General features: G+C 45.7%; 1 protein-coding gene across 2 annotated transcripts in view; it reads left to right on the top strand.

Annotated features, from left to right (window-relative positions):
* The window catches only part of TNFRSF11A (TNF receptor superfamily member 11a), a 29,617-nt gene extending 20,005 nt beyond the window's left edge, over positions 1-9,612 (top strand). For both annotated transcript variants that reach the window (XM_063326059.1, XM_063326057.1), the window contains exons 9-10: positions 555-1,398; positions 5,647-9,612. In XM_063326059.1, coding sequence (XP_063182129.1) covers positions 555-1,398; positions 5,647-6,020 — 1,218 coding nt within the window. In that variant the 3' untranslated portion in view covers positions 6,021-9,612. The remainder of the gene's footprint in view (positions 1-554; positions 1,399-5,646) is intronic.
* Positions 9,613-15,374: the final 5,762 nt, after the last annotated feature.

The following is a 15,374-nucleotide window of genomic DNA, read 5'->3' as shown; positions in this document are numbered from 1 at the left end:
ATTTTCCAGGTTAAAGCCACCTTGCCCATGTGACTTCTGTTTTTTTCTACCTTGTCTTGGGTCCTCTGAATCAACTCGGTTTCTTTCTTTGATCATTAATGATAATAAAGATTCTGCTCCCAGTAAGGCCTTCACAGATCAACAACCCTGCAGACTCATAGATGATTTGGGGGGTTTCAAATGTTATAAGCAGTTAGGTAGATCTTACTGATGGATGGTCCGTAACGAACAGCAGAATCCAGCAACTCTTGTAGATTTATTAACTCTCCAGTGCCTTCTTAAGAACTAGGACTAGTCGTCTCCCAAAATTAAATGTTATTGCCCCCCAGGCCACCAGATTTTTCTCTAAACACCTGCTGAGCCCAGCATCATCGGTCACCGTTTCACAGCAGAACAAAATTATACTTCAAGACTCAAATATAGTGGTGTGCTTCTCAACCTCAGCAGCTCCACACCAAGGAAGGACTTGAGATCTGCCTGTTCCTTCTTTATCTAGAAAATAATCTTCTGCTGATCTATTCATTAAACATGGGTTTATTTTTAATTTCTTTCAGGAGACCCACAGAGATGGATTTGTTACCGTGAACATCACAAATGCTCCTGTTCCCCAGACCTCTGAAGGCGTGTGTCTCCTGGGCCCTGCTGGCTCTCCTGCCCCTGGAAACCCATGCTGCACCAACGGCCACGCTCCCTGCAGGAACGGGAGCCCCGGCACAGCGCCGTGCGAGGTGGGAGGGAGCCTCCAAGAGTTTTCTGTGGCACCTGAGACTGATGATGACCGTTTCCCACCAGTTCCCACGGAAGATGAATACACGGATAAGGATCTCAATACCACTGATTATTTATCTTTACTGAGTCGGACTGCCAGTAAAACCGTGTCATCATTTTCAGAACCAATGGAGGCAGGGGAGAACGACAGCTTAAATCAGTACTTCTCAGGCGTTGGGAGCACAGAGGACATATCAGTCCCTCAAAGCTCTCACCCTTCCTCTGACACAGATGGGGCACACATTGCCACGGACAAACTTCTTCAGAAATCTTGCCAACAAGCCCACAGTTGCCTGAAGGAAACAGGCAACAAAGACACAGATCGTTTTGCAACAAACTATGACTCAGAGAAGATCTGTGTGAGGTGTGGCATTTCATACAGGGAATCTCCCAGAAAGTGGAGCAAACCCTGTTGTGCTGTGGCTGACAGTGCCTCCACCTCCCCAGAGACTGGAACCTATGCACAGTGCACCTATGGCTTGAATTGTCTCTCTGCTGGTCAGAGCACTCTCGCAAGTGATCGTGGTATGGAAGGTGCATCTTCGGATAGTACCAACGTGAGGTACCAGGGCACAAACAGGAGCACTTCAGGGAAAAACAGCAGCACTTCAGACCTCCCTCCAGCATCTGGTAAGCCCATTAGGTTTGACCTGTACACAGTTGCAGAGGATTGTTCTCTGTGCTAGCTCAGTATTATTCAGAGGGTCTGATTTAGGAGAAGGAGAGAAGAATAAAATGATGCCTTTTTCACTTAATTGCCCTGAAGCTAATCTGAAAAACAAAACTGAAATAGTAAGGCCATTTGGTCTGTAGTGAATTCTGCAAATAATACGAGCACTGTGAGGGACCGCTGTCCTGCTCCGATCTAACCAGCAATGCAGAACCCATCTTCTTGCTGTCACTGCAAAGGCCAGGCAATTCTGTTACTGAAGTATTTTGGTGATAGCAGGTGTGTGTATTGCAGAAAACTTTGAGGGAGTAGGGTATAGGGGCCTAGAGGCTGAGTCAAGAAAGGCTGCATAACACTCAGATAGACAATTTTCCACTCAACAGACTGCACACCCGTTTTTGCCATTAGGTTTAAATCTAGTTACAATTATATGGCGGTCAGTGAAACTCCAGCTGGAGCTGTAACCTGGTGGCCACGATTGGGTCTAAGAGATTATGTTCAATTTTCTGCTTTTAGCTCTTTCTTTGTTTTAATTTGCTGGAATATAACTGTTCACCTAAAAATAATTTCATACAGATGTTGTTTCTCCATATGCAAGCCCTCTGTCCCCTAAACAACTCTGGAACACTGTCGCCAATTTACTAGTTGACTACCAATTTACTAATTGAGTAAATATATCAAAATTGTCAAATGAAAGCAGGGGAAAAAAATCACTGAAGCAAAACTAGCAGAAGGGAAGTTATGAGCCTCTTCTGGATAAAACCTTCCTCCCTGAGATTTTTTTTCAGTATAAAAGTCTGCAATCTGCCTGTCATGTGTTATTAGTCATTTTAGATTACAATCTCTTAAAGTCAGATGCTCTACTTTCATTTATGTCAATGCACTGCCAACTGTAACGAGACCTTAGTTTTGACTGGGACATAAGTATTACTGTGATACACACAGCAGTCGTAAGCAGTTGCCCTTCTTGAAAACCATGTTGTGCCTTTGAGTTTCTTACGGAGACATTCTTGTCAGTCTGCCAAAACCCAAAAGCAACGCTTTTGAAGGCCCTTCCCCTCTCAACATGCGTACTATGTGGGAATCTGAAAGCGTGCAGCGTTCATCTTTCTAAGAGCAGATACTCTTTCGTCTGCTTCAGTTTCCTGACACGGTTTCACTGCCTGGTCTGTACAAAATTCGGCAGTAGTAAAGAGAACATAGATTATCTTTTTTTCTTGTTGTTGGAAGGTGACTGTGAGGTACAACTGAAAGTCAAGTCGTATTTGGCACTGCAGAAGTACTGCTTTTCTTTCTAAATCTGACGCGTAGAGGAAGAGAAAATACTAAGGAACAACAGGGCAAACAGGAGAGCTTGGATTTAAGCGATGTGCTCGAAAGTGACATCTTAGATCTGCAGCACAATTCTTTATATGGGATTTTAATTGTGTCTGTGCCTTTGGGTATGTACATGCTACAGTGCCATCTGGTGAAACCTGAGCACAGATACAGCGTTCCTAATTTGTCATTTTTTAGGCAGGACTGCCAGCAGGTACTGACTGAGCTGTGGGCAGTATGAGAGTGTGCGTTAGTTAATCTGTAGGTAACACGGCTTTCTGCAGAGGGTTTTTTCTGTCCACAGAATGGCGGTGCCCCACTGGCCGACACCTGGTTGCACAAGGAGAGGGACAGGGATTAGCCGTAGCTTCCACAGTGAAGTACCCTGGCCATGCTGGGGCTGCACATGAAGCTGCAACGGCATCGGTCATTTTTCTGGGCCTTGTGAAATGCCCAGGTGGAATAAATGTGCATGCACAATAACTTTCTGTAAAGCTTCTCAAAGCAACTGAAGCCACCAGGCTTTGCATGCAGTAATGCTAAGACAGAACGGTACAAAAGAGCGTGGGTGAAAAATGGAAGAAAAAGGCCATGGGTAATTCCATGAAGTTTTGATTTTGGTTCCCTAACACTCACAGTGACAACAGAAATTGCAAACTCTGTCCTTCCCATGAAACAACTCTAGATGACCAAAGTAAACCTCTGGACAGGTGCCACTTACAGGGGTCACCACTAGAGATGGAGGTAAGCCTTCAAGCGCTCTTTCAAAACCCCCAAGCCTGGAGGCAGTCAGAAGATGAAGCGTCAGTTCATAACCACCTTAGGTCTTGTGTAGGGCTATAGCATAAAGCACGAGTGCAGGAAGACTTAGGTGACTCACGATCAGGAATGGTTTTGCAGAGCCTTTCACTTCCATATCCCAAACCAGCCCACTTCAGCAGCAACAAACCACCTAAAGGCCATTAGATGGCTCAGAGAAAACTAATCACCTGCATTGTTCCAGTTCTTAGTGAATAATTACCACAAAAATTAATCTGTCGTTGTATCATTAATATCATCAGGTAGTCTGAAGAGATCAAAAGGCTGAAATGTTGCAGAGAAGGATGCCTTCGCTTATCCTCTGAAGTTGTCTCTTATACTTTCTAGGTTGGAAGCACATCTCTTAGTGCAGTCCAGGAAGCTCTTGTGTCCACTTTCTGTGCTTTTAGGCCTCAAATACCCTTTTGTTTCAGCACTGAGTCTTCACAAAGCAGCAAGGATTTGCCACATTCAACTAAACGTTATAAATGTGTTAATCTGCCTTTTTTTTTTCTTTTCCCTCACCGCTGTCACATATATTTCTAAATTCTTGATCTTGTACCAAGCACTGGTAAACTTTTCCACAGTACCTTTTGCGAGTGACAGGCAATCTATATAAAGGCAAACAGTTATTTTTGTACTCCCATTATGCCTAACATTTGTGTTGATGGCAAACAGCCGAACGAAATCGAACACAGGGGAAGCAACTGGCAGGGGAAAAAAATCCCGCAGAGAAAACTTTTATTGACACCTCATGTTAATCAACAACACTTGGAAAGAAAGCAGAGAGCTAGCAGTGCAGTGGTTTAGCTCAAATAAATAGGATTGCTTGAGGGAGGCTGTTAGAGAGATGCTCGAGCACTAGCCAGACTCGGTTGTGAGCAGGCACAGGTCCTAACTCGGCACAGCTGGAGCCCGATGTCCATTGCTGATGTGCAAACATCACCCATAACTGCTAGAAAAACAACATTTCTCTGGGCTGGGCCATGCTTGGATGCAATGAAAATGGGAACATCTCAAGTGTTGAGGAATGTAATGAGGAAAGACACAAAATGTCTGAAAGGTGTCGTATCAGTCTGCAAGTAATGATTAAGTAAAGCACAGCAGGAAGAACATTTCTTAGGAAGAGTTTTCATAGGCTAGGAAGATATCTTTTCTTTTTTTTTCTTTTTACTTTGTTGCTTCAGTTTGTTTATTTTTCAAACTTTAACAAGTTTGTTAGTTTGTTGTTGAAAGTTTGCTCTTAGTTATTTTCTTTCTGCTCTGAGGGAAGTTTATTAATTCCCAGAGCCTGGTCCTGCTGTCACACGAGTCAGTGACCCAGTCCTTGAATGGAAGAAAGATTGAATTTATACTAAAAAATCTCTAACTGCAGGCAGACTGACTCAAACTGTAACTCCATTAGGTTGCTATAATATAGACTCTGTTTCTTCACTGGAGTCAGTCTATATCCAGGTAAATCCATGAGGGCACTAGGTGAGCACCGGAGTGTACCTGCGTGGAGGATCAGGACAATATAAGATAATCGTATAAGCTTTGTATCATTTGGACACTGTGTGACTGTATGGTCTGATGTTAAGTCTTTCAGTATTTATTCAATAAGCCTGCTACCTATCCCACACGGTAGGATTGCTTGTTTACCAAAGGGGGAAAGAAACAACCCAATGTGATGCCTGTGACTCTAACAAAAAAAAATGTAAAAAATTTCATAATTAGAAATAATGACCATTTCCTCACAAACTGTGGGCAGAAGCAGTTTGGATGCAGCTTGTGTGTTGGGCAGCACAGGAAGCATGGGATGGTGGCACTCTCTCTTGCTTCCCAGAGCACGATTGAGAGGGAAAATGTTTCCCAGCCTCCCAGACAGCTCCCTATGGATGACAGGCTTCATCCCGAGGAGGCAAAAATGGAAATAATGAAAAGGTCCAGTGGAAGGCATTGATTATGAGAGCATCCTCCTGTCACGGGGGAAAAAAATAATGGAACAAGAGTAAAGCCACCACAGCGGATTAAGTTCACTGCACTGTGCGTCCATCTCGTGAGGGGAAAATATTAATCTTGTGTGTCTTCTTTTCTCCCCACTCCTTCCCCAGGAAATGTGACTGGAAACAGTAACTCCACCTTTATCTCAAGTGGACAAGTAATGAATTTCAAGGGCGACATCATTGTTGTCTACCTTAGCCAGAACTCCCAGGAGGGGGCTACGGCGGTGGGGCCAAGCGAGGAGAACGTGGGCAGCCCCGTGCAGGAGGAGAACCTCAGCCGCTGCGAGACGTTTGCCGGCAATGCCCAGCACTACAAGGAGAAATGTGCCGAGCTGCAGGGCCCCGGCCCAGGGAGCGGGGGGACACGGCGGACCACCGGCCAGCTGGCCCAGGAGCTGGGGCCATCCCGCCATGGCCAGGCTTCGCAGCCCGTGCAGGAGGAGGGGAGGCTGGGACACTTCTCGGAGAAGGTGTTGAACTGAGGCGGGCCGGTGTTCTTGCTGTGGGCCAGGGCTGCCTACATCCCGGGTGTCATGACAGATTCGGAGACTGTTGCTGCTCCTGGTGTCTCCTGGGAAGTTTTACAGCTGGAATGGACCCTTGTGGCACAGATGGTGGTGGTGGTCCCGCCGAGGAGGTTGCCGCTGGGTGTGCTGCCCCATCGCAGAAGCAGTGGCAGGGCTCTGTCCCCTCCCTCACGGGGCGGCGGGCTCCCCGCCTGGTCCCAGCTCCCTGGCAGCTCTTCCCTGGCAAGCGGCAAAAGGAGGGCTGAGGAGATCCTTCAGGCGCGCGGGGACTTGGCGAGGAGGAGGGCAGCGTTGGTGGCCAGGGGTGCAGGGCGCTCCCGGAGAGATGACATGGCGGAGGGCCGCACTGAAAGGGGCCCCCCAGCTCTGCCTCGGGGTGATCTTTTTGCAACTAAGCTGCACCCATTTTGCTGGGTCTTGGGCCTGCCTGATGCCTCTGGTGGTGAAGGAAGCGGTGGCCACGTCTGCTGCTGAGGCTGGTGCCGCTGCTGACCTTTGCCTCCCTGTGGGGATGAGAAAGGTGGTGTCAGCCCTTCCCATCCTTCCCCAAACCAGCGCCAAATAGGTGTAATACTTCCCCAAGTCCATGACAACAGGGAAAACAGAGCTGATACGCCTTACAAGCATATCAGATTAATCCTGAGCAAAGAGCATTTATGGTTTTGGACCCTGATTCACCTCTGCCTTATTGCACCTCGCTGGAGGAATTCACACCCCTGAGGATGAGTGATGTGTGCCCGGCATGAATAACGTCACTGAAGTTTAAGATGTAGAGCTGCTAGTGGATGGAGGAAGGGTCTACAATAACCAGCTGTGGATACTTACTGAGTGACAGGAGAGGGAGGGATTACCCAAAGATGGAGAATTTGGTCAGGGTCAAACACATGTTCCTTCATCTGCCCAAACAATTTTGTCATTCGCTCTGATATTTTCATTAGTAAGCAGAGCTTTACTTAGGTAGTATGAAGCTATTTCCACAGCTCAGCCTGTCTGAGCTGAAATCAGAGCATAGCCTCTGTCACACTGAGAGCTAAAAAGCAATGGAACCAAAGGGTTGGATTTAAGGAATAATAGTAGCTGTGGTTAGAAGGGAGTCTCAGCTACTCAGCTGGCTTTGGTCAGGTCCTGTATCCTGCAGCCTCCTCCAGCAGCCACTGTGGAGAGAGAGGTGAAAGGACCAGAGACTCAGGGAACTCCCAAGAGGAAAAGATAACATTTTTAAGGATTTCCTGACAAGGGGTAATTTTCTGACATTCTCCTGCACATGTGAGTGCTGCAGGAGGCTATCTTCAGTCTGAGCCTTCAGGAAGGTCAGTGCTGTGTTTCCAGTCAGACAGCAAAGAGATCTCTTATCTAGTGCGATCTCATCTGCCCTGACGGAAAAGGTCTCTGGTAAGGAGGCCTTCTCTCCGGGGAGATTTTTAGAGCTGAGGGGTTCACTGCATAGCTGCTGTGTTTGCAATAGTACTGCTCTGTGGGTGAAGAGCACCTATAAAGCTGACAAAGTGGCCACTGTGTCACGATGAGCTTCTCATCCATAAAACAAAAGGATAGGCTTAGCCACCATCACCTCTCAGGAGAACAATTCTGCATTATTTATATATCTGGCATATAAAGTTCAGCACAGACATGCAAGACTCTCTTGGGTGGCTGGCAAAAATGGTGCATGAACAACCAGTCTCCCTGTCACCTCTGCATGGTCTTCAGAAAACTAGAGTGTCCTAGCCTAGACTTGGCCAGGCAGGTAGGTTGTCCCATTCAGTGATGGCCCAAGCTACCTCTGATTCTTTGAAGGTGTGTAACTCTCTCTTATCTGTGGTATCCTTTTGTCTTTCCTGCTGCATCCTTTAACTACCTTTCTAGCCTCTTCTGGCCTAATTCTGTATCCTCTAGGCATTGGTGCAATAGGGACAAGGAAACAGAGACACCATCACACTCATGCAAGGTGGTGCATATATTTTCCCACTTCATCTTTGTTTTTTGAGTCCTATTTTCCTGGAAAGCATTCCATCAGCCCCACTTACAGGGCAGGAGGGACTGAATTCTTGTGTTCGGCTCTGGGTAAACTACCTGTCTGTAGGTCTGTCCCCTCCTTCTCCCTCTGCAGCTTCTTTCTTCCCATGGTTTGTATCTGCCACCAGAGAGCAGGCTCAAAATCCTGATTTCAGAGAAGACAATGGGAAGTTTACTACGTGTCCTCAGTGAGGACACGTTTTTCACTCGCTGAATCACAGGATCCTACTGAGCAAGGATTGAAACTAGGATCATAAGCAAGCGTGAAGAAATGGGTCATAATGATCTCAGCGCTGTGCCCACTCCCTTAGGGGAGATGCGATGTGCCAACAAACAGATCTGATTCTTATTCTTCCTCCGGAGTCTACACAAAAGTGAAGAAGCCATATCACACTCATCAGCATGCTGCACGTTCCCTGGGTCTCTGCCTGGCTGCTTAGACATGGACCCCAAAGGGACTTCTTTATCCTCGGGGTTTCACTTGTTGTCAGTTTGGAGGTGGGGCTGTTTTTTAACATCAGTTTGTACAACGGGGCCCTATGCATTGGGCACTAATTTGGAGGCTTCTGGCTGCTATTGTAATACACATAATTAATGATAATAAAAATCTTAAAGATCTACTTGAGTGAAGATTTCATACAAATTAATGAAGAGAATCAAATACACTATTATATGCCCATGCTTATTTTGACCAAAAAAAACCCAGTTAAATGTGAGTATAAAAACATGTCTGCTTAGGCTTTTGTAATACTTTTTGTATGTAGAATTGTTTGAACAAAAAGTGCTTCTCTTCCCCACTATATGCCACAATAACGCACAAGCACAGCCATCCACATGTGTGGAACCAAACAGGAGCTCTTATAGATCTGGTGGTGTGATGCTTTACAGCTGAGAACTGGACACTCATTCCAACTCATTCCTGAAGTCTCCTCCTGCACACTATGCATCTTTACCATTCTTTCAGTCTGAGGAGTCACAACATGCATCATCCCCAATGAATATACTGGGTGCTCGTGAAACACAGCCACTTCAAGCCTGGAAGGGCCGCAGTAATTGTGCATATCACCATGGGTAAACGAGGAGCAGTGTTTTGCTCAAGGGCACTGGAGCAGCCCTTCTTATCCCTATGGAAAAAAAATACGGCATTAAAGATCAATGTAGACAATAACTGCTGATAATCTGTGTACTTTGCTACACATTCACACAGATTGGAAATCACTCTGCAAGGCTTACAGCATACCTGGGAGTAGCATCACTAAAATGTCGTAATTTCTACTTGTCCATTCAGGTTCCCCTCCTTTTATCATATTGATGGTATCTGAGCAACTACACTCCTGTGTCTATTATAAAACAAAACCCTGATGGAGGATGTCTTTGTGCTAATGAGGTATTTAATAGAGCTATAGCTTTGTCAGATACCTCCACTCAAATTAGGCAGTAGTGCCCCCTTACCACCACCCTTAAAAGCCATGTACAACGACTGGAGAATTCACTTTTGCCAGCACATGATACTGGATGTGGTAAAAGGGCTGCGAATTCTTCATGTGGAAAAGTTATTTCTAGAGTATGTAATATATATTATTAATAAACACTTAATAGTCACTGGAAAATTGAAGTGTATTTGACCAAGCTGTCTGAGATTTCTTGCAAGGAATGCTGAACCACTCCAAACCTTTCCCTGCTCATTGCAGCGGGGGGTTGCACTAGATGACCTTTAAAGGTCCCTTCCAACCCAAGTTATTCTATGATTATAAGCTAGTTTTCCAAACCTCCTTCCAAGTGGCTGTGGCCCTTTCAATCCATCAGGGATACTTTTGACCCGAAAGGCACGCATTAAGGCAACCTCCCCACAGCCTGCCCAGGGCGCTGCTTTGCAGCACTCTGGCTTGGAAATGTGGGCACCACAGAGTTCTGCCTGGCAGCACTTGGCCTAAGAGCATTCCCATCCTCTGCCCCCCAAGATGCTAAATTCCAACAATTCACATTCACCTTTCATGAGTTGCGGTGGTACCTCTGGAAAAAGTGAACTTGTAATCTTGTGGCAGGTGCAGTCACTGCTGAAGAAAGGGGAATACGATCCCAGATGCTGATGGGAACAAGTCCCATTTCAGACCGAAAGATTGTCATGAAATGTGTTTCTTCTTTCTTCCTCTTGCCTGGTGCTGTCTTAATTTCCAGAATGAAGAGTGAATTGTTGCTATACAATAAGTGATTTCTCCCAGAGCCCTGCCATATGAGTTTACTCTGCCTTTGTGCTGTGGTGTCAATCACCTTGCTGAGTGGGAAGGTTGAAGCAGAAAACAAAATATCCCAGTTTATTTAACCTGATTACGTGGCAAAAGGTACTACTTTACATACTATTGCTGAGTCCATGTTAGCAAAATGTTGGAAAGAGCAAATAAAAAATCAGCATTCTTCCCCTCCAAATCCAGAGGAGGAACTTCTGTTGTTTAAGTGGTGCTGCTAGTCACACATGGTGTCCTTACCTGAGGAGATGGTGCAGGAGAAATTCCTCTCTCTTCCTTTTTTCCTGTTCTTACAGGTTTTTTGTTTATACTTTCTGATTTCCTTCCTGCTTTCTCTGTGTATGGGATTATTTACTTGAGGTGAATATATGTCATTTTCAGTCTTTGTTATGCCTTCAAACCCAAGCAATCAAGGCTGCACTCCTCAACTTGGAGTTGCTGGATGGCCAATGTGCAGTTTTTGCATGTACGCTCAAGGGCCTCTGCTGTCATCCCGTGTTTGTACCCTAGGGGGTTCCCATGAGGATATCCCCCTTGACAGACCCTAGCAGATACTTTTGTTTCCCATTGCTCTCACTTCAGTAAGCCTGGTTGCCCATTTTTTCCTTCTGCAAGGCATCAAAGCTGGTTGTGGCCACCAAGTGATAGTGTCTTCTCTGCAGCAAGGCTTGTTAGCCCTCCAGTCTTGCCTTCAAGGCCCTCCAGTGCTCCTGTTGCATTGTCAAACATTTGTTGTGGGTTTTTTTGTAAAACGTGAGCATACATGAGCACAAACATAGGGAAAAACACATTATTACAATTCTCTCTGGCTTATGAACAAGGCAATGACAGTATAACATTAAGGAACCATGTTGTGGTAGATGAGTATGCCAAAGTGTCTGATCAGATGTGTTTTAACACCGCTTTTTTTCTTCTTCTTTTGGCTAGCTGGCTTATGGTTTCTTTGTTTTGGCTGAGGATTACCACAGCCCATCTGGCTCATTCCTTAGCCTGCCTGACCGCTTGATCGATCCTTGGGCATTGCACTAGCTCTGACTTGCATCAAAGTTGACAAGTCCATTGTGTCATGTTTCTATTGGCACTCTCAGTTTTCTATACATTACATGCAGCTGATCATACACAAAATTGCTCTTGATTTCAACTTCCCAGGAAACTGTTAGGAAGGTTCCCAAGGAAGGCAAAGTTGTTCATGAGTGTTGGGGACCACCTGTACAAGTTGGATGTACACAAGCCAATGGGACTTGGCAGAATGCATCTGAGGCTGCCGAGAGGGTTGGCCAACATCACTGCAAAGCCACACTTTAACATCTTTGACAGTCATGGAGTTCAGGGGAAGTCCCAGCTGACTGGAAAAGGGCAAATATTACACCCATCTACAAAAAGGGCAAAAAAGAAGATTTGGGGAATTACAGATGAGTCAGCCTCACTTGAGCCCCTTGAAAAATTGTGGAATGGGTCCTCATGGAAGCTATTTCCAGGCATGAAGGAGAAGACAACTGGGAGAAACCAACACCTACCTCAGCTAACTCAACCCTCTCTCACTGTCAGCAGTTCATTGTTTACTTCGTCATTGCTTCTGTAGAGACCTGGGAGGCTGACCTTACTCATGAAGATCAAGACAAAGAAGGAAAATCTTCAGGTTCCCTCCTGTCATTTGTAACTAACTTGACAACCCCACTCAGCAGTGGACCTACCTTTTCCTCGTCCTTCTGTTTGCTAACTTACATACCGTATATTAGTACTTTCTTGCTACTCGTGACATCTCTCGCCAGTTTGGGCTCCAACTGGGCTTTAGGCTTCCTCTCTGCATCTCTGCATGCCTAAGAGGTATTTCTATATTCTGCTACGGAAGCCGGTTCCCTTTTCCATCTCTCTCATGTTCCTTTTTTACATCTCAGTTCTCTCAGTATCTCGCTGTTTAACCAGACTGGTTTCTTGCTGTACCAGCTCCTTTTACTGCTTATGTGGATGGGCTACTCTTGTGTTTGGAGAAGGCTGTTTCTGAAAGTCTCCCAGTACTCCTGAACACCTTTGGCTTCCAAGGCAAAATCTTCTGGGATACCTCCTAACAGCTCTCTGAGCAAGATGAAATCTGCTCTTATGAAGTTCTGGGGCTTTACTCTGCTAACTTAGAATGTTAAACTCTCTTGATCTTATCACTGCAGCCACAGCTGCCATTGTCAGTCTTCAAGTGGTGTGAAGAAGATTTTATCTGTTTCTCTTTCCCTATCAGGTTGTCTGACACTCACCAGAAGCACTCCTTTGATGGTGACACCTTTGATTTTGACACAAAGGCACTCAGATGACCTGTCCTCTTGCCCACGTCCTCAAATCGCTCTTTTACATAGACCATAACCCCTCCTCCTCTTCCACCTTTTCTGTCTTTCCTTAAAAGCTTGGAAGCTGTCACTATTGTTTTAATAGAGCTATTTCCTCAGCTGGTTTCTAAGATGACAGAAAAAACCCCAACATTTCAGCAAGTTCCACACTGTTGTGCCTTTGTCTGGTTGTAGGTCTGAAAGCTTTATCTTGTGCCTGGGGACGGGCCTTCACATTTCCCACCTGTAGGAAGGGGAGGGTGAGAGGCAAGGGCTGGACTGGGACTAAAAGGAGAGGCTGAAAGAGCCGTGCTCCCTCTTCTCACTGCCCTGCAGGGCAGAAGACAGCAACTTGCTGATGATGATGACCCCTGCCCCTCCGGTGGAGGCAAGCTGGGCAGCAGCATCCTGGAGGCTTTGCTGTCCCCGGTGCTCAGCAGCAGGTGTTACCCGGTGACCCCTGGGTCCCCTCTCTTCTGCAGGGGAAGAAGCAGCCGGCGAGTGATCCAGGGTTTCCATCAGATGAAATCAGCCCTGTGTGTGTCTCTCTCAAAAAAATCAGTGTATACAAAATGAAGTGAAATTGGCCAGAGGCAACACATGAGGACCAACCATTTCAAATGCAGAAACCGCTGCCCTAATTAGGCTGTTCCTATTGATCTTCACCAGATTTTAATGGCAGGCTATTTAAATGAAGTCTCAATTATTTGAAGCACCTTCAATGAGGATTTAGAAGGTGTTTTTCAGCATACAGGCCTGCCATCACAGATCTCAATTACTTAGCCTTTATGAAGCAGCTTTCTTTCTTTATTCTCGTTGGTTTTGATCAGTTCTAACATTTATTTCTCTCTCTTTTAGTGTTGTAGGCGCTTCTACAGCATAGAAGTTCTTGCTCCCTATGGGAAATACAAAAGACTGTTTCCCCAAGGACATTTGCTTTTTGCATCATTTCAGTTCCTCCTCGGGTTTTTTGCAAGCTTAGCTGGCGATAAATGAGCTAGACAACAGATGGTAGAGCTCATGCTATAACACAGAAAATTTTTCTTTAATAGGGGTGTCCACTTAAAAATGCAGCTGCCCGCTGGTGCATGGCCAGATTTCCTTCTGAGAACACCCTTTGAATGTATTGGGAGAATGGGATGGATGCAAGTGGCTCTAATGATGGTCTCAGCAGGCTGCTCATAAATGTTTCCCGCAACCCCTGTTCTTTTCATCCTCACCCCATGGATCCAACTTGTCTGCTGGATGGGCAACACTGAGTGGCTACGTTAGAAGCCTGTTCAGTTCATCATCTTCACTTACACAAATAATCACTGCAAGGGTTTTTTTCCCTTTGTCTGAAAGGAGGCTCCAAATATGATAGAGAGAGGTATATAAAAATAAATCCACTTCAACACTTAGGTTATTTTCAGTCAGGCCAGCCTGCTATATTCAAATGCTGATGCACATTAAGTCTGCCCTCTTCACAGTCGTGTTCTTGTCAGGTCCCATTTGGGTCTACTACGCTATATACTTTTATCTGCTCTGTAGTAAATTTTGCAGCTGGTGCTTTGTTGATGAAAAGTACTAGAAATTAGTTAAGTATTTATGTTCTTTAGGAGGAGATGGAACATGAGGAAAAACAGACTCACGAATTCTGTCCTGTTAACCATTTTTAAAAGTCTTGAGGACTTGCTTGCTTTTGGATCTCCCTGTTTTGCTGGGCAGTTACTTTGAGAGCACGCACTCTTCCATGCCACCACTTTGTTCCCTCACAGCATAATTCTTTTTGCTGGAGATGCCCAAAGGGCAGGATTGGCCTAAAGTAAAGATGGAGTCTGTATTTCTAAATAAAACGTGCAAGTGGTTCCTTTACTGGATGGACGGATGCACAAAGCTTTGCCCTGCTTTATTGTGACGAGAATACGCCTGCTGCAGGGACCGCAGTGCCACTGACATGAGTCTCTTGGAGTTCATGCAGCTACACTAAACAAACACAACCACAGCAACAACTTCTTAATTCACATTGGAGTAACAGCAGCTGACTGTGCTTCAAACAGCAAGGACTTGCTTGGGTTTGGGTCCTCCCCCCCCCCCTCCCCCCGCCTCTAGTTTTCTTTCCCTCTCCTAAGCTTATCATTCCTTTTTTGGTGCAAATACAAAGGTCATGGTTTTCGGTACGGTGGGTGACTCATTCTCATGTTTGAGCAATGTGATCAGGATGGAAATTTAGAAGTCCCAGTGTGGTGTGTATTCCCTGCAGCCAGCGCGGGTAAAAAATGCCATCGTGGATGCTGGCTGTCCCGAGCTGTGCCACTAGCACAAAATATTGCTGGTGAACTTCTGCCTGGGTGTGAGATAAAAAAAAAAAAAAAAAAAAGGCTTTTAACCTGACAACGCTGCATAGAAATAGGCAGATTACTTTTTGCCATTGGGTAAATGCGTGTAACACCTTTAGCAGCCATGTATATATGGGAGATGAGACCATGCCTAGCATTTAGCTGACTCCTCAAGGCTGTAGCGAGGTGGGGGTCGGTCTCTTCCTCCCAAGGAACAAGCGATAGGACAAGAAGAAATGGCCTCAAGTTGCAGCGGGGGAGGTTTAGGATGGATATTAGGAAAAATTTCTTCACTCAAAGGGTTGTCACGCATTGGACCAGGCTGCCCAGGGAAGTGGTGGAATCACCATTCCTGGAGGTGTTTAAAAGGCAGGTAGACATGGTGCTGAGAGACATGGTTTAGGGGTGGTTTTG

Source organism: Chroicocephalus ridibundus, chromosome 2 (genome assembly GCF_963924245.1).
Source record: "Chroicocephalus ridibundus chromosome 2, bChrRid1.1, whole genome shotgun sequence".
NCBI lineage: Eukaryota > Metazoa > Chordata > Aves > Charadriiformes > Laridae > Chroicocephalus > Chroicocephalus ridibundus.
The sequence above is the reverse complement of the archived record's forward strand: the minus strand, read 5'-3'. Positions and strand labels throughout refer to the sequence as shown.